This window comes from Micropterus dolomieu, linkage group LG15 (assembly GCF_021292245.1).
Source record: "Micropterus dolomieu isolate WLL.071019.BEF.003 ecotype Adirondacks linkage group LG15, ASM2129224v1, whole genome shotgun sequence".
In the NCBI taxonomy this organism is placed as follows: domain Eukaryota; kingdom Metazoa; phylum Chordata; class Actinopteri; order Centrarchiformes; family Centrarchidae; genus Micropterus; species Micropterus dolomieu.
Window position 1 is genome coordinate 12,044,010 of NC_060164.1, and position 25,696 is coordinate 12,069,705.

Genomic DNA, 25,696 nt, shown 5'->3' on the forward strand with positions numbered 1-25,696 from the left:
TATTGATTTTGTGTACAGTCTGAGCAAGTCTGAAGGACTCTGTGATGAGACTGACACCTAAAGGTCGTGACTGAAAGGGCTGACTGCCATTCGAGGCAGCTGCTCACGAGGCACTGTGGCACAGACATAGGCCAAGTCCCATTACAGGCAAAAGCACATTGTCATCACACATTTCTGCCACCTCATACCGTTCCTCAGTAGGGCGCATCAGTTCAGCAGTAGGTTAATATCTCAGGTTTGGAAATGAAGCATCGGAGAAGCCACTCATATTAGATAATATAGTTAATATTACACCTTGTGCACAGATATGGTAAGCATGGTGTTGAGTCATAGAGCTATAGAGAGAATTGAGTTCCTAAAGTCCTTATAGAAGTGCAGTCATGTTAACTGATGTGTAGCTCTGTCTGCGCTGTTCCTGCTGTAAACACAATCATCTGCCCACTTGCGCGTTTTGATCTGATCTGTAATGACCTAGGCCTTCTGACAGGAAATGTGAAGCCTGCTGATATTTTAGGAGTGATTTTTAATTAAAGCTGATTTCTCCCCGAGGGTAGAGAACGGCCCTGTGATGCAAGGACAAAAGTTTGAATCCCCAGATTGGCTCGGTGAGTAAACTATATGAGTGGCACTCTCACTTCTCTTAACAGCCACCATCAAGGTGTCCTTGAGCAAAGCACTCAACTGTTAAAAAAACTCCTTAACTCGGTTTATTTTGGCTTGACTGAATAATCTCTACATTGCTGAGTATGCAGCAGCTACATTTAGTAGACAAAACAATCTCCACTCCATTTCTGACATCACTTCCGATTATTTGTTCAGTGTTGAATTGATTTGACGATTTAACTGGCTCCTTTTAAAACACAGCTGGGACTGGCCCCGAGCTATATTACAGATCTTTTAAGCCTTTAAAGTCAGTGGGAAGCCTCAGACAGGGTCCCTCAGGCCTAAGAGGGTTCAGACTAAAAGGTGATTGGGCTTTTCTTGTCATCAGACATTGGTTTGCATTAGGGGCTTGGATTGACATCTTTTGTTTTCTTCAGTACCTTCTTGTGGACTTGTTTTACCTCTCTGCGTTTTTACCATTTTACCCTGTGGAGCTCTTTTGCTTTAAGGATTCATGAGCTTGATGTTTGCTTTTAAAAAATAAATAAATAACATAGGTCATAAGTAAAGATACTGTATTCAAAATCAACATCAAATCATTTTTAATCTAAAGATGATCATTAAAAGGATGTGATCAGAAGCGTGCACCACACAGTGATGTAAGGATGAACTGAACAATACACACTGAGTAGTTTTAACAATGTGTCAAATGACAGTGTTTAATGATAATAATTTTTATTCATCAACCCAAAGTATGCTACCTGTTCAACCAAAATGCTGGTGAAGATTGTGGAGAATTTAGAATATAAAGAGCCGGATATTTCCCTCAGGAGTTGTTAGAAACTAAAACAGAGCTGAGGGAATATTTGTCAGGTGGACAGACACATGACTCCAAATAAATGCCTATGTTACTTGTTCTGCGTGTGCAACTAGGAAATTGTTTGCTAAAAAGTTCACGATCAACTTTATGAGTGGGGTAATATATGTCAAGTGGCCAAAAACTCAATTAATTAACAGCATGCACTTGTTTACCACCATTTATGGTGACACTTGTGGAATTTTTTTAGATCAAGAGAATCTGAAAACCTTGCCAAACTTTTTCTTTGTGTTCCTGGGTCATAAAGAGAGCAAGAAACAGAAATCGCACTGCATGTGCAGTTTGTATCTGTCATGGTGACACCTGCACAGTGCGTGCAGTGGAAGAAAAGTGTGTATCAAAGTGACATTTACGAGTACATCGACTTTATGAAAAATTGAACATGTTTCAGAAAAAGGCACATAATGAAGTTGCCTTTAGTTCTTTGTGTTCCCGGCAAAGTCCCTGGATATTTTCTCCTCTCAGCACCTGGTTGGGAAGGATTTTACTTTGGAAGCTCTGTTTTGTCATCATCTGACACTGTTTGTGCCATTTTGGAGCCAGACTTTGTAAGGTTTATGTAATGTTACATAGACGGAGAAAAGCAGGCAGGCAAGAACGGGAACAGGTCAGCGTAACGTAGTGCCTCCTGGGTAATGCAGTTTATTTGTGACCATTATGGATCGCCTAGAGAACCTGATATGGAGCTTGCAGAAAAGAGTACCAGCAGCTTGTGAGAAGTGCCAGTGCACACGAAAAAGTCATGGTACACCGAAGAGTAAAATGTAGACCAGGTGTTGACTGAACACTGAAGTAAAGACTCTTTGGAATATACCTCTCCTCAATGTGTACATAGTATCAATTTCTGAGACAGTGCTTCTATATTTGTCCCTTGGGTGTCCCTTTTTCATGCCTTTTTGAAGAGTCGCCAAATAATTTACTGACCATCAAGATGATTCAACTATGTCCATCCATTTAAACATTTCCTGGAGCAGTATTGGAGCCAGCAGAACGTTCTTCACAACAAATCATAAAATGCAATTTCTATCAGAAAAACATTCACTACCAGCCTCCCTGGTGCCAGAATCTGTGACTGAGCTCTACTGTATAGCCTGCCATGCTTGTCGTTTTTCCGCTGTAGTTGTCAGATGAGCAGTAATTATTACCTAGGAGTTAAGTTATTTCTTACACAATTGAGGGAAAGGCCACATATCATTCAGAAATGGTTTTGAATGTGGTACAAGTGTCTTCTTGGTGATGAATGTAGTGATTGCTCAAGTGGCTCCTTGTCTTGAAACCAAATCATAAATGTTACTGTGGGTTGTAGCCTGCCTGTCAAAGAGAGGCTTTGGATGAAAGGAGGAAATAATGTGGAGTTGTGTGTCACAGTTGTTTGTCACAGTCACATTAAAAACTCTACATTTTCAATAAATTTTGGAGCAGAAGTATCTGATATGGCTAAATGTAGATTTAAAGGCTCCAGGGATGGCAATGCAATCTGTTTGTCAATCAGTCCACTACTTTGGTCCAGACTGACTTCTAAGCTATTGGATGGGTTTGCTATGAAATTTTGTGCAGACATTCATGATCCCTAGAGGCTGAGTACTAATGTCTTTGGTGATGCCATGACTTTTCATCAGGTCAAAATTTCAATTTGGTTTCTAACCACTTACCTTGAAAATTAATCCCCACAGACTTTAGACTGTACCTAGAGTTTGCTTAAGATCAGCATGTGAGCATTATCATTGTGAGCATGTTAGCATGCTGACGTTAGCATTTAGCTCAGACCTCCCCTATACAATCACACAGAGCCACTAGTATCCTCAGTGGCAACCTTCAGCAGGTAGAGCAGCTAAAATTATTCCAAGCTGTCTCTAGTCATTAATAAAATATTGAATGTTCATACAATTAAAGGACAAAGGTATGTTTTATCCGTCATGTATTTAATTTTTTTATACTGAAAATAAAATCAACAGATCATTTTCATTTAACACCAGCACAGTTTACCTGTTTTGTTGTGTCAACCTGCAATGTGCAAAAGGAAGGGACTTTTCCATACTGAAAATACCACATGTTAAAGCACAAACGGAAAAGAATCATTTACTTGCTTCCTTTTTTTTCACAGGAAGAAGAATTAAGGAACAGCGGGGAGGCCAAATACGCCCATCTGAATAATGATCTTCATGTTTTAATTGAAGTCTTTGCTCCACCTGGAGAGGCCTATTCCCGCATGAGTCACGCCTTGGAGGAGATTAAAAAATTCCTAGTTCCAGTAAGTTTAATATTTATTCCTGTGATGTATATGATCAATTATTATTGCTGACTTGATAATTTCTCCACCAGGCTTATTAACACAAAGCAAACATCTTCTGAGTTTACAGTATCCAGAATTCTGCTGAGTTTCCAGGGTTTGTTTATATACAGTAGGACTAAGATAACCTATAAGTGTGAATTTTTTTCTTTGCATTACATTACATTACCCTACACTGCAAGCCCTTCTTACAAATGAAAAATAATGTATTCAGTAATTAAAGAACTTGCAAGACTCCAGCAACTTATAGCCCGGAGAACTTAGCAATAATTAATGTGCATGTTGTGTACTAAGCTGTAAATATTAATCTAGCTTTGCAAATGTGACAAGCCTCATAGAGGAGTTGTGCTGCATGAGTCGACATTATGGAGTTCATGCTTCTTCCAATACAAAGACAATGTTCTTACAAGCATGTCTGTTCACTGGGCAAGGAGGATGATGATACTGCATCTCTGCACCAAGCATTTTATACCCTTCCAAATACAAATAATTTCACAATGTCTGCCAAAAAAACAAGTAACAAAATAAATACAGGGTTTTAATCTGTTTGAGAAGTTTCAAATTGTTACCTTTCAGGAAAAATACTAAATGTAATCACTGGACATGTGTCCCATTTAAGTGGGCTTTGCACTTTATAACTGCAATATGATATTTTACTTCCACACACGGTATTTCCAAGAGCATAGATATATTGCTGGCAAAGACTCAGCGCTCGCATCACTGCAGTACCTTGAGAAAAGATGAGGTATTGTGTATAATTATTCTTATAAAAGTACAGCCACGTTTTCTAATTAGTGTACACAGGATTTGCTGTAATACATTTCTTTTTAAATAGGTGCACACACTCAACAAGCACAGACAGTTAGGGCTTAGACAGCGATTTGAATTTAGTGTGAAAATCTGCCAGCAGAACTAATGATGCAGGGTTACTAGGAAGGAACCAACTCAGTAAGATTTTACAAAGTGACAAAAGGGCTGAAAATAATTACTGCGGATGGGAATGCACTGTTTGCTATATTTGGGGACACCCAAAGCCAGGTAGTGATGGTTTACTGTGTTATTATTATAAATGCTCATCAAAACTGAAAGTACGGGGGAAACATCACATTGATTTAAGTTATATTATTGAAGTTAGAAAGCTTAGAGATACCCTATACTTTATCCATATCTCATTAAAAACATAAAAAACAAAGACCATACCATCTATTTTACAGCACACGCTCGCTGCTCTAGGGATCTTATGGATTTGCAAATAAACTGCACATAATGTAACACAACAGCCGTCTGTCAGTATCCATAGTTACAGGTGTTTTCTCCCTCTGGTGGAGAGTGGCAAGTGTGTCCTGCTGTTTACCTTTTTTCTTTATTGCTGCAAGATGGTTGCTGTGTTGTCAAGAGTGAAACTTCAAGTGAATTGCTAGTGGGGATTTGCTTGGTTGAAAATAATCAGCATGAGTTTAACAACTTGTTAAAATTGTTAGTTCTTACTCAACTTGGTATTGTAGAATTGTTTATTCAATTGGAATTAAAGGGAAACTCCCCCAAATTAACTCATCACAGTCTGTTGACAGGTCTTGGGGAGTACTACTAAACATGTGAGGAAAGTTGTATAAAGCCCTTTGTGGCTAATAAATGCCTCAAATGATATCAGCATTGGTTGGGGCTGATGTTTGAAGGTGAAAATAAATCTGGAGGTGGGGAGTTAGTAGCCCGCTCCTCACCTCTGCCTAAAGCTAGTAGCTTGACGTCATGTTAGCTGCTATTATCATAACACACAGGAATGTCTGACCAAACTGTCAGCAGAGTTAAATTGTAGGTAACGTAGGCGCCAGGTTTGGCAAGGAGGAAGAATGCGTTTGATCCTTTAAACTGTCCATCAGGAGTTTGACAGTGTCATAGAAGAGCCATTTTAAATTGATGGACTACTGTTGTATGTAAAAGGTAGAAAGTACCAACAAAAAGTTGACCCAGGATAGGTTCACAGCGACAACAGAGACGTGTAGCTGTCTGCCACAATGCATTACACTGCTGGTTGCAGTTGAAAATCTGAAATGTTTAAAAATCCATGATGTTTAAAAAACCCTATAATTTAAGAAAACCTGCTTCCTACAGAGCTCACATCTATAAAACAGGAAAGATTAATATACATTATTTTCCTTTATTTACCTCCTTATGTGTTATCTACACATTTCTTGTGTTATAAATCACAATTATTACAAAAAACACAATCACATGAACAAGTTGACCATTGTATGACCATTAGAATTGCATATGCATAATCAGTGTGTTAATAATTTATACCTGTAGAAATAGAACACAAAGGCCACCAAGAAGGGCAGTTTGCCTGAGTTTTATCAGTCGTTGAAGCGATTGAGAAGAGAAAGCTTATCTTAACGGGAGCCCTCAGATCTGACTACAGAAATGCTGTAAGTGCCGTCAGCTCAGAGGCACGCACTGTAGAAAAGAAAAAATGCACACAGGAAGCTAATCAGTGGACTATAGTGTGTATATAGACAGAGAGTGAGAAGCACTGGAGAAGGACTGGCAATCCTCCTCTTAGCTGGATGAGCTTTTGGCCTTTATCTCGGGCCAAACTGCAGTGGAGAGCATTTTGGCCGACAGAGAGTGACACAGATGAATCAACAAGATATGAAGTCAAACAAAAATCTAAGACAGGCCTGTCTTAAATTTCCTGTCGATATATCTTTTTTTTAATCTATTTGATCCATATGATCCCAAAGAATGAGCCTCAGCCCCAACACTGAAGACTGGCCTGGTGTTGCAGAGACAAGCACTTATGCATTATTATGTTCAGATAAGATCGGGACTGTGCAGGTGTTCTTAACAATGCGGGGCCAATTTTGCTGTGGAAATGAGGCAGGAGCAGTTTCAGCAGAGATCATTTTGAAAGAACTCATCATGTGAATAAATACATTTTTTGCTGTGCATTAGTGGTAGATTTTGTTCTGTAATAGTGCACAATATATAGATATATATGCAAATTTTGTCAAGTTGTGTCACCGTATGGACCACTTATGTTTTCTGCATCAGGACATTGAAAGTAGCGCTGATGCTTCTCTGTATTCAATATCAAACCAAGCCATGGTGATGAAGCAGCACATATAAAAGCATAAGTTCAAATAATGAACATTAATAAATGTAAACTTTTGGTATCACCAAATACACAATCAAAGTAAAAAATATCAAGATGCAGGCTAACAGCTGCTGCAGCTGCTTCTGTGCCTCTGGATCAGTTGGTCTGCTGTGCTTTGGGAGGATGTGAACATCAGTAGGTTGATATGGAGGGCAGCTTGTACTATGATCATTTTTCAGAGCTTCTTTAGTTAAAAAAATAGTGTTTAGACACTGGCATGTGCACTTCTCCACAAGGTGTAAAGTGGTGCATCTAAAAACATTTAAAATTTAATCAGATTTTATCATCGGTCTTACTGCAAACCACAATCCCCTCACAATGCACTGGCCTTTCTTGAAGTCTCCTTACCCACAGACAGTGACACATGTAAAATATATTTTAATGACTGAATCAAACTCAGCGTCCGAGGGTTCCATTTGTACAATATGAATGTATGTTTGTAAAACCATATGTCTGCAAACTGCATGTTGTTGTTGACCCGTGTGCCTGCTGTGTGAGGAAACTTGATACATCACACGCTTACATTTCTGCCCATCCAGCACTGCGGACATGGCACATTGTCAGAGCTTCTTCTGAAACATCCCGCTCACCAGATATGAGAGGGTTGTGGGGTCATCTAGATGGATGGGATGAGTCCTTTGCGTCAGCTGATCTAACGCCAGATACATTTCAACACACATTTTGTTAGCTCTGGGAAATTGAAATCGGCTCATTCACATCACCATGTGCCATGAATCTGCTCAGTCTCTGAATGTCCTGTATATAACCACTAAATGTTTAGCTCTGTCGTCCAAAGAAACCAGTGCATATACTCACAGACATCCATCCGATATCTTCATATGTAATATTAGCGATCTCATTAACTAATATTAATAGTATGGTTCAAATAGTCCCTGTAGCCACCTCAAGTTCTCCTGAATTAGAAATGTTTGGGAACACAACAATCTTAGATCATATTAGTAATCCAAGGCCACATGATTGATTCAGAAGCTGGGATTGATTTGTTGTTTTTGTTTGTTTATCTATTTTGTTTCTGTTAGAGAAAATGTATTTACTCAGTAAAATCATATCACTAGATACCTCGGAGGTCTCAGAGGAGATCTGGCTTGACAACATCTCTTTTAATTAAAGATTAAATCCACTGAGATTTATTTTCCACAAAATGCTGAATTAATTTTGTGTGTGCATTTCTGTCAGAATAACATCCAAGGATATAGGAGCAGTTCTTTCATAAATGCTCCCATAGTCATCAGACTCATATCGCTGAGATAAAAGATAAAATGCACATGGCAGGAAATCAGTCAGCACAGCCAGACATGTAGCAGGTAGGCCAGAACACAAGACTGATTGATAACGGCATGCTTCATGTGGTGACCCCGTAAAATCTAACTTTAGCACAGTGAAGGGCATAGTTTGTGTACAAGGTTAAGCATGGGCAGACTGAATCTAAGTGAGCAAACAGTCTGACCCGAGAAGCCTCAGCAGGAGGTTTATCTCTGTATTCTCATGTTGACGCCTCTGTCAACAGTCAACTTTTACAAGCTCTGGCAGATTTGTTGTGCTTTGGATAAACTGCCAGCTTTCCAATTAAAATCTCTGCCAGTCTCCTGTAAACCAACAGAATGCTGCAGGCCTTATTAAGTCATTAACAAGAGAAGCACATGTGTCAAATGTTTTGGGACTCTACCATGAGGTGTTTTGTTTTTTCACTTCTTCTGTGACATGTGGGTGTCAAAAATCTGTTCATCATATGGTCCCGGTGTGACACATATCCTATTACTGTAAATGGAGACCTATGACAACGTGACATCCTCTGTATGTTATCCTGTCCCCCTTTCACTTTTTGTCAAATAGAATAGTGGAGTGGTTGTCTATGAGGAGAACGATGCTGGAGTTGCTTTAGATGCATAACGCACACAGTATGCTCTTATCGCAATGTCCCTGGTTGGTTCCGGATGAGGACCTTTGTTGAATGTCATTTCCCATCTCTCTCCCAACATTTTCTGTCACATACTGTATCTACAGCCTAACTTTAAATAAATACAAAAATATATCAAAATATAAGATAGAAAGTATTCAATATATTTAATTCATTCATTCAAACCTGCAGTGCAGAACTTTTGTCTTTCCATTCTGACAGTGAGAGTAATTACACAACATTGTCGACACGTGCATAAGATGTATAGCTGCTCGCCCTTCACCTCTGACCACCTCAAAATATTCAGTGCTAATGTGTGACAAATAATGCAGCAATATTAAGAAGTGATGCTTTTGATGTTTTGCTGAATCAGTACCTGAAAAATTTGGCATCATTGAAAACAAGATTCTGCTCTGTACAGGAGAAAATCCAACTGTCTGTGGACACAAAGCAACACAGAAACACATGTACAAAAGATTCTCAACGAATGGTTGAAGATCCAAAGATCTGAGATTTTGGTATCATCTAGTCCAGGATCAAAGTCAGTATCTTCTCACACATAAAGAATATGATTCATAGTGTTGATAGTGGCCAAAACCTCCACAGGTAACCTTTACCATTGGACAAGATGTCTCCTACTTCACTGAAAAGTCCATTCTCATTGCACGTGCACTGAAGGCTTCAAGTTTCCACATCACACTTATGTAAGTCGTAGGACTGACACCTTCTGTTCAGATCGTCAGTATGCTCTTGGTCACAGTGGATCTAGCTTGCAAACAGAAACATATGATGACCAAGTAATCAACTCTGTGGTAAATTATAGTTAACAATAGTGTTATTACAAGTTTAATAACACATACAGAAGAATAAAAGCATGTAGATAGGTAGTCTAGGAGGAAAACGGATGGAAGAACAAAACTTAACAAAATTTATTTTGAAATATGAGCCATTTGTTAGCTTTGCAAAACCTACTTAAAAGATAAATTAAATAATCCACATGTTTTCACACATATTTCAGTCACATATTTTTCATTTAAAATTGAAGGTCCACCTTTATTGAATACATGCACATCCCACAGCCAGGGGGAAATTTCCTATCAGACTGTAACTACCCTAGCGCAACCCCAAAAAATTACACTTTTAAACAGAGTATAAATATTTTTGGTTTCATATTATATCATACCAATATAATTGAAATACGATTTTCGTGTCTGTATAGACTTGTTTAATTATACTATAGGGGTGTTATTTTTACTAAACAACTAGGATAATTATTCTTGACCTATCCCACTTTGTAACTATGGCAATATATTGCAAATGAAGAGCCAGCTCTCAGAAAGGAATGGAGCCATAAGACCTGGCTCCCTTTAAAGAGCCGTAATTCCCATCACAACTCAGTCCACTGTTGTGAAGTCACCAAATCAAACTCTTATGTACCCGTTTTAAACTCAGATTTAAGGTAACCACAGAGGAACTTCAGCAGAGGAATTTGAAAACTGCTTTCAAGTATAAAACTCTGCATCTACATCATTCTGCTCAGTGAAGGTTAAACATTAACTGAAGTCAATTTTAAAAAAGCAAATAAAACATTTCTGAGTGGGACCTTTTTGAGATCTTGTGGTAATAGTTAAAAATGGGCAGCTCATCCTAAAAAATTTTAAATCATTTGAACCTGTTGATTTTGAAAATCTGCTCTGGATGATGTGTGTTTTTTGGGCTTTGTTGCTCACTTTTCAGCGCGTGAGAGCCAGAAAGACACAACAAAGTTGCAAAAAAAACATCGATGACCAGAGAAATCTGCTTTGTCGTCGTTACAAAAACATCTTGCCCGGAGTACCGACTCTTGTGGGCTTTGCTTATGTATTTCTAAGAAATAAGCCTGTTTATCTGTCAGCAGTGACAAGATAATGATAACTGCTTTGTCCACTCCTTTATCTGCGGGGTAATGATCCATATCATGTTTGATAATGGATTGAGAAAAAAATGGTTCAGAATCACAAGATAACAATATTCCAGAAAAAGTTGTTGAAACGGACAATTACTGGCCTCGTGTGCATTTTTCTGTTGCTTTAAAGTGAGAAGAATTTATTTTTAAATGTTATTTCCTTTTTATGTCCTCCTTCTTCTCAACATACATGTTTGTGAAATGTCCTATTGTGTTGGTGAGACATTATTTTTTCTTCTGGCCATCTGGAAGTAAATCGGTTGTCAAAAATGCACACTGGTTCTGCAAACCCCTTAACAGAAAGAGAACAATTTTCCTACTTTTCTCGTTTTTAATCATACAAACTTAATGCTAACAATGAATCCACAGCTCTTTAGAGGAATATTCATTGTCTTTTCCTACATTACTAATCTCTCTCCTGCATTTTGTGTCCAAACATTACCGAAAGAAAACATTCTTCGTTAAGTATTCAGCACCCAGCAAAGCTGTGTGTTTCCTGCGTGTGTCAAGATAATTTTAATTTGATGACATTTGCTGCTGTTGCGAGCATCTGTTGCAGTCAGAAGACAAATGCCCTTGTTTTTTTTTCTTTGTTTCATATGAGACATGCTGTATTTTGTTCCCACAGGACTACAATGACGAGATCAGACAGGAGCAACTGAGAGAGCTCTCCCTGTTGAACGGCTCTGATGAGTCGAGCAGAGGGAGGAGTGCGCAAGGGAGGAGTGTACGACCAGCAAGCACAATATCCACGAGGTAGAGTACAAATTACAGCTGTGCAAAAGGGCTCTGAAAGAAGTTGAATACTACATAATCAGGGCAATCAGGACTTCTTGAAGTTAAGAAAACTGAAGGCTGCTACGTATTTTTATGAAAGATTTATGAGAAATTGTGGAAATCTTCACTTCAAAAACCTTTTGCTGCACGTTAACACTTGTGCTTCTAATTTGTTCTTACAGTTGTAAACTACAGTTACACATGGTGAAAACTTAAAGAGGTATTCCCTTTACGTTAGTACTGCAAGAAATCCATTTAGGCTTCCAGATTAATAGCCTGCATGATAAATTCCCCACATCAAGTGCGAATATTTATATACGTCTATAGCCTAAATTTCATTTAGATTTTAGATCATTTTTCAGACTAGTCATTACATATAGCCTACGATCAAAGTCACATGCATATATATACGTATAGCTACTCTAGATCTGCTGTAGGCTGTACAAATAGGCTAGAATAGGCTAGAATAATACAGCATAATGCATACATTGTCTAAGATCATCACTTGTAGTTTTTCCAAGGAAACCCATCAACTGTAAAATTAGCCTATTGGCTTTACACCCACTGATGACGTCATCTGATATTTCACTATTTTGACACAAAATTTTTATGGAAAAATGACAGGTACACAAAAACTGTAATGTTTCGTACTGTTTTAAAGAGCTGGTGACGTCATGACTGTTCATGGTGATGCGTTGTATTTGAACCCATCTTCTGAAGTTAATGGGAAGGACTGGCGTATCACATGCATGCAAAACTGGGCTTCCACGTATGCATGGCACTGCATTTGAAAGTGTAAAAGTTGTGTTATTTATACACAGGTCCCTATACACATAAATGGATTAAGTGAAAGTCACTTTCCTTGCCTTCTTGTTTCCAAATCCATCTCGGATGTATCATCCTTTTCAACTGATAGAAGAGCAACCCACATGGAGGTAGTTTTGAATTAGTTTCAACTTTGAAAAGCTTTGCTTACTTGATGCCACCATAACTGGGATAGTCAATAGGATCCTGAGTGCAATCTCACAGTTGGGGAAAGTTCCTTCAGTCCTTCACAGCACAGTCATAAAATTATACAGAGGTATGAGGCCCTGAGCGGTTGCACACTTCACACAGCCCATGTGACAGGCCCCACCAATCTTTACACCTGTTCACCAGTCCCATGCTGGTATACTGCACCTTCATACTTGTGTGTACTTTTAATGCCTGGGTGAGGTAAAACGTGACACTGACATGGTATTATCTAGTGGTGGGTCCATTAAACACTTTGGTGTGAGACCTGTAAGCCTGTAGAAGCAATAAATCATTGAAATCATCCTGTCTGCCTCGACTGTCTGCACTTGGGTCCTTTCCCTGTTGCCGCTCTCCCTCACTGTTGTTATTTTCTCCGACTTTATAAAACTATGTTTATCACTGTTTTTACCCTGTCAATTGTTTTCTTTAGAAATCCAAGAGTTACAACTGTGTTGATGGCAGTTTTTTTAAGTGCCACTCATATTGTGGCATTGTCCTTATGCAGTTTTACCAGATTATATGCATGTTTTTTCAACAATTAAGATAAAGATAAGCACCAAGAAATGTATTTCATTAATTTTATTATAATATTGCGAAAATACTATATCCACAAATTTAAATATGCAAACCATTTTTGTTACTTGTTCATTAAATCAAACATCAAACGATTGATATGTGCTATTGCTTTGATCTTTTCATGTAGAGATATCCCCCTGGTTACCATTATTGTTAATGAGTTGAGCTCTAAAAAGAAGTTGAGAAGAAATGAAAAAAGAAAGCTCCCTTCAGAGCCACAGAATACATTATACCACTGTCACCCAAAACTAGTCAACCATTTGACTTATGGATAATCTAAAAGAAAAAAAAAAGATGTACCGACCTTCATGGTGAAATTTCAGATTAACTGGGTTCACTGGCAAGCATTTCAATATTTCACATAAACCAGTTTTTAGCTCTCTTCCTTGGGTTGTAGGTGTAATCTCCTTTTTGATTTTTTTTTGCCGTTATGTCTTCTTGACAAATCAAATATTAGCTGTTTGGCACATACAGCTGAAGGGCTTGAAAAACTTAATATTACAGAGAATTTGATTGGCTTAGCCGTGCATGCAGCTGCTGGTGCGAAATGCCTGCCTCTTCCAGTTTCCTTTTAAGTTCGTTTTTAGACCAAATTGTCTGTAATCTACCTGAGCCGTAGCGGTCCCTCAAGAGTAAGCAGGTACAGTTTGCCATGACAGCTTGGCCTAATTCTGGCAGCACATGTAGATGAACTAAATCCAGCAGAAACATGGGGCACCCCAAATTTAAAGTCACCACCACCACTTCCCTACCCAGATTTCCTCCTTATGGCACACCGATAAGCGATTATTGTAAATCTCCATGAAAAATATGCACCAGTAATTCCCCTTGGAGTGTCTGTATTTTTGGATCACAATGGGCTGATACCTAGTGAAGGATGTGCCAGAGGAAGAAAGGGTATCCTCCTAGCCCACCTACATCCTGCTGCTGTAAAAATGTGAAGTTAGTAGACAATAGATAGCTTTGCAATGCTAAATCCACCCTTCAATCCCTGCTGTGTTCATGTGATTCAGCAACTGGACAGTCACGCCTCCATAAAAGAAACAATCCACCTTAAATTCCTCATGCCTGCCCAACTCCTTTTGCCTTTAATGTCTCTCTGTTAAAGTCTTTCCTCTTTATTGAAAACTCTACCTGTCTGACTACAGGTATGTCTACAACCTGAGTGTGGTCTGTAGCTTCAGGCAGATGGAGGTGTGATTTTGTACAAACACAGGCTAGGCACTGCTCCATCATGTCATTGAAATAACCCAGTTGCGTCCCACAAGCATGTTTGCAGAGCTAAGGAAGACACAAAGTGACACTCCTCATCCCTGTGATCATTACAAGATCTACCTCGTTGCCAGCAGACGTTACGCTTATCTTGTGTTTCACCCAAGCACACTGTATGACAACCTCCAACTGAGGCATCCTGCACAAATGCAGCGATAAGAGGGATTTAACAGATTTCTTACTGTCTTAACTCCACTTTCTCACTGAAATCACAGCAGCTTATTTACATAGATTCTTAAGGGGCAAATTGATGCTATGTTTGTCTGCCTGTTTGCTTTACCAGGGGCCACAGAGGCACAGGAAGGAGTGTAGCAGCACCCCGGGGAGCAGCGGGAGCGACACACAGCAAACTTCCCACGACTGCTTTAACTAGGGAGGTACAAGCGCCTAGAGCCAGGGGGGCAGCAGGGAGTGCTGGATACAGGCCCCCGCTGTTAGCAGCAACACATGAATCATATGACGACTATGTGAGTCCAATCCTCTTTGCACACATTGAAAAGTATAGCTGATAATAATTTTACTTGAACTGTGTGTAAATCAGACTTGGTTTAATCCCCTTTCATGTGATCTGGATGAGTCTTGCTTTACATGGAAAGGTAGGCCATTCAGGGACACATGTTACCATACAACTTAGAATGATTTTGGATCTTCTAGGCAGCACTTGGTTTCCATTCATTTGAGCATGATATTAAATTCAACTTGCTTGACTTAAAAGTATCATTGAGTCGATATACAGTTGCAAGCAGTGATCATTTCTCTTCCTCTTTTCCCAAACCTTATAAAGCCACAGATTTTCTTTTCATGGCAGTCCTTAATATCTTTATGTTGCTATGCTGATTTGTAAATAAATATTGCACTTAACTAAACAATGAATAACTATTAATTATGCTGATTGGGTAAATTAGTTCTGTTCAAAAGTAAAATTAGCTCAGATTTAAGGTTTAAAAAAATGTGCACACAATCATGCGCTGATTCTGTTTTTAATTTACCTCTCTTAGTCACTTGAATTATCTCCGCTGCCTATAAAGAGAACTGTTTTGTCTCAAGATGTCTCTTGAGCTTACTTGTCAGCATTGCCACTTTTGACAGTTTTGCCCCACAGATGAGGAATTCTGTTGTGGGGCTGCAAGCAGTCCCTGTCCACGAGAAGTGTATCAGCTTTGAGCTCTATTTACTGTGACACATCTCTCCATCACTTTCTCTGACAGTTGCTATTTCTGCCTGCTGTGCACCTGGAAAGCTAATTGCACAGTAGCAGCATTTTTTAACGTGGTGATTTTGATGTTTATTGCTCATTCCTTCTTATGTATTTGATGCTTGAACACAATGTATGTTTTGCAGTTAATGTAAACGTCAACTCACTTTTTGATGTGGTGAAACACACTATTAAATAAGCACGCTTGTTCTGTCTGTCCTTAAGGCACTTTGAGAACCATTGTACTGTGTTAGATGTCAGTCTGAGCTGGAGTCAGTCGCCAGAAAGCACTGACATTCTGTGAAAGTCTACTCTACAAGACGAGTGTTAAGCATCGCGCCATGAGATCTCGCAAGATTAAATTGTGACGAGAATTCTCATCAGATAAAAAGCTGTTTGCGAGACTCAAGCAAATGACATTTTTCACACGCTGTCAAGCAACACATTAATTTTCTCACACAGTGAAATACAAATGTATAACTGATAAGATAAGCTAATAAACTCCACCCAGTTGATTGACACCGGCATCCATCAGCTGAACCCGCACACGCTGTGAGTCCAGACCTTTTTATATTAATCAATGGTCCAGACATCTGACAAGTGGTAACGTAGCTGATAGAGTTTTGCAACACAAACATCTAAAAACTGAAGCGCAGCCCACTCTGTTTGGGACTGTGAGCTGCACTGGAGGTTAACGTGTGTGGATTTATGGTGAGATTTCTGCCTGATCAAAAGTGTTTAATTGACTTTCAGCTTCACATGCAACATGCAGTCCCAAACTGCGTCGGTCAAACAGTCTGTGGGGGATAACGTGATACGAGTATATGGCAGGTAGACTTCTCATTAAATGATGACGTAATATTCTGCCTTTTCTCTGGACATGTCAGAGAACACAGATATGTGGGAGAGATTCTGAATGTGCAGAAAGTTTTGACCATGAGCAGAAAATCTGCTGAAACACAGGAGCTATTAAAGTCCAGGAGTTTTTAACTAAATTAAAATTATAATAATAATTTACCATTATGGTGAAAAGGTGCCACAGTCACATTTAAAGAGGTTACTTTCCCTAACAAAGACTCAACGAGGAGGGAAGACTAAATCATGAATCAGCAGGGATGATATTAAATAAGTTGATCTACAGGAGGAACAGATCTGATAGCAGCACAGAATGACTGAGAGCCGCACTGACTTAGATTCTGGTAGAGTTAGGCTATAGAGTTTGAATTGTCACCTGCCACCTGAATTTTGTGTTTCTCTTTACATAAATAAATTAAAAAAATCACCTTAAACTGGAGCAGAAAAATTCATCAGACTGCTGGAAATAAAGTGTTTAATGCTCAAAATATTCATACAATTCAGCATTAAAGATTTATTAAAAATAGAATTAATATCTCCTGTCGTCTCGATCTCATGAACCCTATCTTGAATCTTGTCTCGTCTCGTGGGTTAAGTGTCTCGTCACACCCCTAGTAGTAGTTAATTAAAACTCACACACACGGCATTGAGGTCCTGAAAAAAAGCAAAATACAAATATAACACAAAAATAAATATGTTACATGTGTTATAGGTTACAGTCAATGTAGGTCAGCTTGAGGAAAATATAGACCTAATATAGACCTAATGTAACTTTGTAAGATGGTAAGTCACAAATCTATGAAGCGCTGCATTGTGAAAAGCTGCACCATTAACATGCAAAAAGAGAAGACTCTACTTGGAGATGCAGGTAGTGCCTTGTCCAGTGGTCTATACAATCTTTGTTCACATTACTTAGAACAATCATATCAAAAACAAAAAAATATATATTCAAAGCCTTATTAAAAGTATGCTAGTCCTCAGATCTTGGAAATTTCTCAAGGTCATTTTGAAAAGACTACACAAGGTGAGCTCCAAGTTTCATCCAAATGAAAGAAGCCAACACTTTTACCAGTCTATTTCCTCAGAGCCTTCCTGCTAAGCAAAGCCCCCATGTGTGCTGGCAATTGAAGATTGGACTGTCTGCACGGGGAAATGCACAAGCGCAGTCTCATTACCAAACCAAATTGAGTTCTGATGTAGAGCCTGTGTATTTCTGTGGAGTAAAAAGCGAGGCATTTCTTCTCTTTGTAATTGGAGGTTGGAAAGAGGGGCGGGTGCGCAGAGACTTGGGGATTATGGAAAGACGAGTTTGTCCTGAACATTTTCTTCCCTCATATCTCACTTTACTATTTTTTTCTACTACATTACACAATTTTCTTAGAGCATGTTTCCAGAATGTAGCAAGACCTCTTTATACAAAGGTCCAGGTTTGTTTGTTTTTTCAATCACTGAGTATACAAGATGCTGTACTGCGTGTTGTTATTCCACTACAAGAGTCCTGCACTGTACAATCTAGTGGAACATAATAATAGATCAGCAGCAGTAGATGCGTCTTTGTTGCAACATCCTGTATTTGTCTTTGGGAAAATATGCACAGTAGTGTGTATGGGTATCGTGTAGATCGCTGACTGATGGACTCTGTCAAGCTGTCAGTCTGCCTCATAAAAGTGATACTGTGAGAATGTCCATAATTGGATCTAATCGAGGTTGGTATTGATTTAAAACTTAAATGGAAAGCATGAGGAAGTTGGCAGTTATCATATATCATTGTTTGCTTTATAATTTATAAAGGTAACATTTTCTCTTTATCTTTCTCCTACAAATCTCACCTTGCTATATCGTTTACACCAGCATTCTTCATTGACAGTTTTCTTTGCTCCTCCCAGAGTAGTTCTTACTGCAATGACTCAAGTAAGTTTTTTACCATTCAGGTGTTCAGAATGCTGCAAGACTTCACTTGTCTAACACTGATTGGAAACATATAAAGCAGCCCTGCCAAAAGCAAAAACAGATTTGCACTCCCATGTGTTATTTTGATGTTATTCTGTGAAGGAATTCAAGGCCAAACAGACTGAGGTCTCCCTTTTTATTTAGAGTGTAAAAGGATAATGCCACTGGTATTTTTTTATTTGCCTTTTTGTCAAGAAATCCCATAAAAAACAGCAACAATGAATTGATCCAACTAATAAGTGCTGTCTGTGTACCCAAACCTGATATAACATATCTGTGCCATAGAGTGCCACTGTTGTCCAAAAACAATTAAAAACACATTAATGACTCACACTCAGTGGCACTTTATTTAAAGTCAATTCCACAGCTTCTGTAAAAGCTTACTAGAGCAGCAAATGTGTGTTAATCCACAGTTGAAAATAGTCCCTAACAAAAACACAATTTACTCTTGTTTCAGTAACTTTTTGCTAAAAACTACACTGTCCAGCTGTTTTAGTAAGTTATTTAACCATTTTAAAAAATGAAAGTATACATTTGTTACTTGTTTTCCTACGTCATCGGCAAAAAACAATGGACATGGGGCTACAAACAATGTACTGAGAAATGTACTAGTAAATTGTTTGCTTTGGTCTTTCTTTTGGATTTCTGGACAATACGAAAAAATTTAGAATAATGGCCACTTTATCCTTTAATTTGACAAACCAACATCTGTTTGACTTGACAGGATCACAAGTAAGCATGCCATTTAAGTAGAATTGCTGAGTGGTAAGAATCAGGTAAATTAGGTTATATTAAAATACTGTTACAGCACAATGCCAGTTTGTAAATAGTTAATTATCACTAATTAAAAATGAATATTTTTCAGCAGGAACAAAAAAATTTAATTTCAAGGAAATTATTTTAATTACACTTTCTACGTATATTTATCTAAACACTGGTAGTTGTTACGTAAATATTTATTTTAGGAAACACTGCTCTGATTTATTTAAAGCTATAAGGGTTTGATTAATATTAAATAATCTATTTTTATATATTTTTTATCAATATAAGGTACATGGATTATCTTCATCTAATAAAATAAGTAAGGAAACATCAGATAGCATCACAAATCAAATCAGTCACATGACAAACCTTTTGGTGGGGCCAGTGTTTCCTGCATCACAGCAATTTTGGAGTTGCATTGTCCCTCATCCTTTTATGCACAGTCAACACAACAAGTTATTAACATTGCTGCACAATCGTCTCACAGAAACCAATTTGCATAGGATTGCTTATTCATACCCAGCACATATCATGTAGTTATGCATGCATCCTGTACTTAGCCGTCACTGTGTTTAGTGAATGAATGACAGACTATTGTTTTCTCCTCAATTTGGGATGAAGTTCCCTTTCTGCTGCGGAACAGGTTATCATGTAACAGGGATTACGCCTGAGACTGTAGTGATTAATGGACTCTGTCGTGGTGTCAGTGTTCGCTCTGTATAAATTGATCACCTCCATGGAATGAGCTACCAATATTTTTACAAGATGAAGTCAGTATTAACTTGTGTTTATATCGTTCTGGGCTGATACACCTCACATGTTGTCACATGAAATCCTCCTAATCCAGAGATTGATCGTTGTCAGGCTTTCCAATTTAGGGAAAGATGTTACCATTGTGCCACCAAATCATCTGCTGTGTATCTGGTAGATATGTCAGTCCTTTAGTGATCCAATAATCCATAAAGGAATAATTAGGCCAATCTACCAAAAAAAATCAGGTCCTTTAAGATGAAGTGTTCTTAAATTATCTATCAAGACCATTTGATCATAAAAACCTTAAACGTGCTCAAAAATACATGGTGGTCAACCTGAGCACAAAGTTCCTGGTTTAACTTTAGGAGAATGTAAACACATTTTCAGGCAAGCCTAATTAAAAATGCAAAAAGTTAATGATGGGTTAGCTTTTTTATACTCTTTGACAATTATTGGTCATACTTATTACGTGAAGAAACTAAGCAATCAGCCACCCATCTGCATTAAGCTGCAAAATGAATCTCCCATCTGTACTTTAATGTGAAAGTGCTTAAAATGCAGATCCAGTCAAAAGAGGTCTGTTTCCCAGTGATACGTTATCTCCTAGTTCAGCAATCTTCTGTGTAAAATTGTAATAATAATTATTTACAATGTACCAGAGATGTCTTTCCATTATCTTTCCATTAAAGTATGGGATCTGATGTGGCACACTGTATTTTTCATGCATTAATGAAAAGGGTATTTTACGGTTACCACATAAAGCACAGGTGGAATAGGCACTACTTCAAGTTGTTGAAGGTCTTTAGCTGTATACAGACAGTTTGAATTTAATGTGAATGAGATTATTAAATGCATTACAGTTGTATCGCAGAATCGTCATCCCACTACTTCATATGTGATCTAATGTAGCTTTACTTTTCAGTCTATTTGTTTTTGTTGCATTTATGAAAAGTGTATTTTATGGTCTACCACATTAAAGCCCATATTTCTGGCTATTTATTGTGAGTTGCACTATGAAAATTACCATACTGAGATATGTTTTTTTAGGTGTAGAGCTATGGTGTACTTTAATAGATGAAGTTGCTGCCGAAGTGGTAAAGTGACCACTTATAACCATTTTATCTTGGTTTTATCAGGTTTTAATGAACAAATGTTACTAATCCCCTAGTAAGAGCAGCAGGGAGATATTTCACTGTAATCAGTAAAAGTTCCTCCATGTGAAAAGTCCAAAGAGAGAGCAGAGGGAGATTAAAGATGTGATTGATGGCATTTTGTAGAGGCTGGGACCATGGACTCAGTTTAATGTTAAAAATCAAATCCCGTCTGGATCAAATCTTATCTTTTAATGTCAAGGCTGATGATGGAAGAGAGGAATCTGAGAGTGATACAGGATTCTGGCCCTGACAGCAGGCCATGAATTGTACAAATTGCTGGTAAAAATTGAAAGGCATAGCTTGGTTTTTAAACCTGAGCCCTGCAACCATACCGATGCAGTGCGGGAAATGCTATAATGTGATTAAACACAGAGCTTTGGGAGGCTTTGAAGAAAAAAAAAGTCTAATCTATCTGCTGTGGAAAAAGGACACCCTTTTGAAATGGGGGGAAAATTCTCCCCAAATCATCTATTTCATGAACATAAAAGATGCGTGAGATTTGTGAGTTTCTGTCTATTTCTTAAAGGAGAGCAGTTTCTCAGGCCACCTCTATGCACATATGCTGTAATTGCTTTATAACAATAGGTTCGGATACACTGCTGAGTTCACATTTGTTAGATTAATTATGGAAATTATCCGTGCAGAACTCTCCTGTTTATTAAAACAGATGTATGACACACATTTCCACTCAATGATTAAATAGAAGAAAAGCTCTGGTAAAATGAATAATGGTCTCGGTCGTATCATCGGGGACTGAAGCCGCCAGTGAGGGGAGAAGCATACCGATGCAGTTACATTTAATGCTAAACTCTACAAGCACACCAAGTCCTACAATAACTGAAGACTGAGAAATTCTTCAAATGTTCTGCTGGTCAGCCAATATGACAAACGTGATATTGTTGTATGTCACTGTTCTTGAAAGCAGTCAAGTATTTCATGGGGTAAAATTAGCTGTTTTCTTAAATTTAACCATGACACAATTTGTAAGTAAACCCATACTTTAAGTGCACAACCCCTAACAAAAGGTGCATGCTGATTGAATTTGCACAGGTAGAAAGCAAATGAAATGCAGCATCTATTCACTGAGACAAAAGGCTGCAAATCTCATTTTCCTCCCCATTCTGCTTTGTGGAGAGGCATTCACAGGCAGCTCCCTATGAAGATCAGTCACTGTCAGGGGACATACAGGTTGTCAATTGATAATGAAGCACAGTGCTAAGGGCCTTTAGGTTCTCGCTGTCCTAATTACACTGAGCGAGGACTCTCCACCCCTGTGTTAACATTTGATTTATATCCTCTGCCTTGTTAGAAAGGACCAGTGTTAATTGTTTTTACAGATGAGTGTCAAACTAGAAGAATCAAGCCTTATTAATTAGAGGCTGGACTATTTACACACAGTACCTTGTCAAATCTCAATGCAGCCTCTGTTGTGGGTCAAAGTAATACTGAGGTCAGCACAGAGATAAGTGTGATGAACATTTTATTAGGGTTTTCTATGACTTGACACTGAATTAATGGATTCATCATATATTACAGCTGTTGCATTGCTTCTGCTTAACAATGCTTATCTGTATTGTCACTGTTAAAGACTTAAATGAATATTATTTTTATTCAAATCCTGTCCTGTATTGCACAGTTAGTTAAAAAAAGAAATCTTAACTCAAGGTTTACATTTAGTTGACACTTTTATCCAAAGTGACTTACAATTGCTATACATGTCAGAGGTCGCACACCTCTAGAGCAACTAGGGGTTAAGTGACTTGCTCAGGTACACAATGGGTCACAGTGGGGGATTGAACCCAGGTCTGTCACACCAAAGTCTTATCCATTGCGCCACTGCCACCCCTACTAGCTTACCTACTAGCTTTTTCCAGAGTTGTCAACTGCATCTCATTGTCTTCCTCAGCTGTCAGAGTTTGGTTGTTCTTGGTTGTCACAACATTAATTCAAAAATGGATACTAAACCAAGTGCTGCTTTAGAAGTCTTACTTCAGTAGCCCATTCACGCACAATTAATTAGCACTATGCCAAAAAAGAAGTGGTGTTGTAGACAAAAAAAGTAAGGCAGACAATGTATCACTTAACCACTTGAAACTCATACCAGATTTTGAAGCAATGACCGATAAAAACAGGCAATCACTAGCATATTTCAACAGCTGTGGCTAGCTAGCTAATTAACACTAAACCCGTGACTCGGTTGAAAACTTTTTCTAAAGTAACATGGCATAATAAAACAGTTACCTAATTCTCATTGACTTTTGAAGAAACACTGGAGCTGTTTCTCAATTCAGATACTTCCATTAGTGTACTTACATGACGATTGCAACATTTGACTACGTCTTCTTTTTAATGGTGAATTGTAACTGGACTGATCATTTTCACCAACATTTGGCCACGATTTTCACCTGCCAAAATATCTTCCGGCCCGTTTGCTCACTTGACTTTTTTTTTTTTTTTATGAATTAAAATGAACTTTTAACCTCCTCGATGCACCGGTGAGCACGGAGGGCCTCTTCGGTGACGCAGTGGCTCGGAGCCTGACGAACATTTCTCCGTGGGTCCTGCGCACTGCCATAGATGGGTATCGACAACAGTTCAAAACCCACCCTCCAAAATTCAACGGGGTGGTTTGGACTGTGGTCCGCCCGGAGCAAGGTCCGGTGTTGGGACAGGAAGTTCTTACTCTGCTGAGGAAAGGGGCCGTGGAACGTGTCTCCCCCCCAGACAGAGACGCCGGTTTCAGCCGGTACTTCATAGTCCCCAAGAAGGACAGAGGGCTGCGCCCTATTTTGGATCTGCGGGTTCTAAACCGGTGTCTGAGGAGAATCAGGTTCAAGATGCTCACCATCCCCGCCATCGTGACGCACATCCAATCCGAGGATTGGTTCGTCACGATAGATCTAAAGGACACCTATTTCCACGTCTCCATCTGTCCTTCTCACAGGAAGTTCCTGAGGTTCGCCTTCGGGGGTGTGGCTTACCAGTATCGGGTTCTTCCATTCGGCCTGGCACTTTCCCCTTGCACATTCACCAAGTGTATGGATGCAGCACTGGCCCCGCTGAGGCTTCAGGGCATCCAGATTTTCAACTACATCGACGACTGGCTCATCCTAGCCCAGTCTCGAGAGTTGGCGGTTCGAGATGTCGTTCTGGCTCATCTGCTGCGTTTAGGGCTGAGACTCAACGCAAAGAAGAGTGTGCTGGCGCCCACCCAACGGACTACGTTCCTAGGGGTAGTATGGGATTCGACAACGAGCGGGCACAATTGTCTCCGGCACGTGTCGACACCATATTGGCTGCCGTGAAAGGGGTGAAGTTAGGCCACGCCATCACTATAAAACACTTTCAATGAGTGTTGGGTCTCCTGGCGGCTGCGTCCAGCGTAATACCATCTGGACTGCTGCACATGAGACCCCTGCAGTGGTGGCTAAGGACCAAGGGTTTTTCCCCGAGGAGAAATCCTTTCCGTCTGATTTGGGTTACGCGAAAGTGTCTTCGTTCCCTATCAGTTTGGAAGGAAACTTGGTTCCTGTCCCAGGGGCCCGTGCTGGGATGGTCTTGTCGCCGGCTGGTCATTTCGACAGACGCCTCCCTCACGGGCTGGGGCGCGGTCATGGGCGGCCGCTTTGCAAGGGGATCCTGGCAGGTGCATCAGTCCGAGTGGCATATCAACTGTCTCGAGATGTTGGCGGTGTTCCAGGCTCTAAGGAGTTTCCTGCCCGATCTCCAAGGCCACCACGTCCTGGTTCGTTCCGACAACACAGCAGTGGTGGCCTATCTGAATCACCAGGGTGGTCTGCGCTCGCGCCCTCTGTACAGACTGGCGCGTCAGATCCTCCTGTGGTCCCAGCAGAGGTTACTATCGCTCAGGGCGATGTATCTCCCGGGGACACAGAATCAGGGAGCAGACCTGCTGTCGAGGCAGGGGCTGAGGCCCGGGGAATGGAGATTTCACCCTGAAGTGGTGGAGCTCTTGTGCGGAGAGTTCGGCCCCATAGATGTGGATCTGTTTGCGTCTCAAGAGACTACGCACTGCCCGCTATGGTTTTCTCTCGTTCCTCCAGCCCCGTTGGGTCTGGACGCCATGGTACATTCGTGGCCGAGGCTACGTCTGTACGCTTTTCCCCCAGTCGCTCTGCTCCCGGGGTTCTGGAGCGGGTCCGCCAGGACTATGTCGGCCTACTGCTCGTAGCCCCGTTCTGGCCAACCCGGGTGTGGTTCTCGGACATCATGTCGCTCCTGGACGGCCCGCCGTGGCAGGTCCCTCTGAGGAGAGACCTGCTGTCCCAGGCGCAGGGCCGGGTTCTTCACCCTTGCCCCGCCGTATGGCGACTGTGGGTCTGGCCCCTGAGGGGGCACAGTACCTATAGGCGGGTCTAACAGCCGGAGCAGTCGAGACCCTCCTCAGCTCCAGGGCCCCGTCCACACGGAGGATGTACGGCCTGAAGTGGAGTGTTTTCTCCACTTGATGTAGGGAGCAGTCGGTGGATCCTGTTACCTGCCCGGTGGTTCAGGTACTTGAGTTCCTCCAGGACCGGTTCTCTGCTGGTCTTTCCCCTTCCACCCTCAAGGTGTACGTGGCAGCTATTTCATCTTTCCAC

General features: G+C 39.9%; 1 protein-coding gene across 1 annotated transcript in view; it reads left to right on the forward strand.

The window, feature by feature from the left end:
• The window catches only part of khdrbs2 (KH domain containing, RNA binding, signal transduction associated 2), a 62,679-nt gene that overhangs the window by 29,294 nt on the left and 7,689 nt on the right, over window positions 1-25,696 (forward strand). Inside the window, exons 4-6 of the mRNA XM_046070803.1 lie at window positions 3,585-3,731; window positions 11,416-11,543; window positions 14,710-14,893. Of these exons, the coding sequence (XP_045926759.1) occupies window positions 3,585-3,731; window positions 11,416-11,543; window positions 14,710-14,893 (459 nt within the window). The remainder of the gene's footprint in view (window positions 1-3,584; window positions 3,732-11,415; window positions 11,544-14,709; window positions 14,894-25,696) is intronic.